General features: G+C 64.5%; 1 protein-coding gene across 1 annotated transcript; it reads left to right on the forward strand.

Moving 5' to 3' along the window:
- Positions 1-451: 451 nt before the first annotated feature.
- Positions 452-1,653, forward strand: LOC103250443. Its single transcript, XM_008049031.1, has 2 exons — positions 452-524; positions 790-1,653. The coding sequence occupies exons 1-2, from the start codon at positions 452-454 to the stop codon at positions 1,494-1,496; spliced, it is 780 nt and encodes a 259-aa protein (XP_008047222.1). The 3' UTR covers positions 1,497-1,653.
- Positions 1,654-1,904: the final 251 nt, after the last annotated feature.

Here is a 1,904-nt window from a genome sequence, read left to right on the forward strand (position 1 = left end):
CGCCCTCCCCTCAGACCTCCGCCATCTGCTCGGTGCCTGGATCTCAGCATGTGGTGGGAACTCGTCTCCACCCCACGCCCCCCGCCACAGGGCCTCCCACGGGCGGCTGCCCCCTCGGGGCCTCCCCCACCCGCCAGGGATGCGGCGGAGGCCAACACCGGCCTTCAGAACTGCTTGGATTTTGAGCGACTGCCGCCCGGCCCTGCTCGGGCTGCTTCCTCGGGAAAAACCCGGCCGGGCCCAACTCTGCCGAGTCCCTGCAGACACCGCCCCGGACTCACCGTGGGGGAGGGAGGAGTGCTGGGGCCTCCTACTGCAGCAGCGCCCAGCCCACAAGAGCCGGGCCGCCGGGCCTTGGCACGCCCTGTCTCGGGAGCTGCGCGGCCACCCTCAGCCCTGGCAGGCAGCCGCCCCCTCACCTGCCTCCCGCATCTCCCAGACATCCTCCACCATGCCTCCCAACCTCACCGGCTACTACCGCTTTGTCTCGCAGAAGAACATAGAGGACTACCTGCAAGCGCTGAGTAACGGCCTGGCCCTCCCAGGCCCCTCCCCGCTTCCCCCTTCCCCCTCCCTGCCCCTCGATCCCGGGAATGGGGGAATGTCCGGCTGGACGCTGCGGAGGGCTCAGACGGTCAGCGCCTGACTTGGGATCCACTTCCCGGGCGTGCGGCCAGAGGGGGAAATCACAGTCCCAGGCTGCCTTAGGGGGAGAGCGCGCCCAGCCCTGAGGTGGAGGGGCTGCTGGCTGGGCGCGCTCTCCCCCTTAACGCCGCCCCCACTCCGCAGACATCAGCACAGCCCTGCGGAGGGTCGCACGGTGGCTGAAGCCCGACAAGGAGATCGACCACCAGGGCGACCACTTGACGGTGAAGACCCTCAGCGCCTTCCGCACCTACGTCCTGGAATTCCAGGTGGGCGTTGAGTTTGAGGAGGACCTGAGGATCGTGGACGGACGGAAATGCCAGGTACTTGTTCTGGGGTGGGGGCGCAGGAGGGGGCACCCACGGGTGACTCCCAGCAGTCTGGAGCGCAGCAGCGTGGCCGCTCCCAGCCAGCGCCAGGGACTGGGTCGCCACAGCAGGCCACGGCGCCCCATGATCCCCGTCTCTGGGACAAGAGGTCCTGGTGCCGCCACCCCCCACACTCTGTCCTCCTTGTCCCCGGCCCTTCTCATCACCAGCTCAAAGGACAAAGAGCAGGCCACCCCGCCAATGGGCAAACATTCGCTCCCCCTCCGGCTGGTGACGCTGCTGGAACCGAGTCTCCTCAGCTTGGTCTCTGTAACCCCACTCTCCCGTGCTTTTTCCTGCTTTTTTTGCGTTCCTTCTGGGCCTTCTGTGAAGAGCTTAGTTCCCCCAGGAGTCCCCCAGACTGGAGCCTCCGCCCCAGAGTTTTGTGCTCGACCTTCTCTCCCTTGTCTGTTCACCTTCCATGGGCTCAGTGGTCTGCCCCCACGCCTCCTGCTACGATCTGTACATGCCCGTGGTGTGTAGCCTCCAGCCAGAGCCATCTCCTGAGCTCCAGGGTGGCGTTCTCAACTGCCTGCAAAATGCAGTCACCCTCCACATCCGCTGGTCCCACGTTCCCAGATTCAACTCACCCCAGATGGGAAATATTTGGGGGAAAATAGACAATAAAAATAACGATACAGGCCGGGCTTGGTGGCTTAGCCTGTAATCCCAGGCTTTGGGAGGCCAAGGTGAGTGAATTGCCTGAGCCTGCGGGTTCAAGACCCGCCTGGGCAACTTGGCAAGACCTCATCTCTACAATAAATCAAAAAATTAGCCAGGCATGGTAGCGCGCACCTATAGTTCCGGCTACCTGGAAGGCTGAGGCAGAAGGATTGCCAGAGCCCAGCAGGTCGAGGCTGCGGTGGCCGGGAGCGGCCACTGCACTCCAGC

The sequence above is a fragment of the Carlito syrichta genome, unplaced genomic scaffold (genome assembly GCF_000164805.1).
Source record: "Carlito syrichta isolate Samal-C Ts95f unplaced genomic scaffold, Tarsius_syrichta-2.0.1 Scaffold130451, whole genome shotgun sequence".
Taxonomy (NCBI): domain Eukaryota; kingdom Metazoa; phylum Chordata; class Mammalia; order Primates; family Tarsiidae; genus Carlito; species Carlito syrichta.

Excerpts from the sequence above, each read along its gene's own strand:
- LOC103250443 (XM_008049031.1), top strand. The coding sequence starts at position 452 with ATGCCTCCCAACCTCACCGGCTACTACCGCTTTGTCTCGCAGAAGAAC. Across the intron at positions 525-789 it reads GGACTACCTGCAAGCGCTGA|ACATCAGCACAGCCCTGCGG; the intron begins GTAACGGCCTGG and ends CCCACTCCGCAG.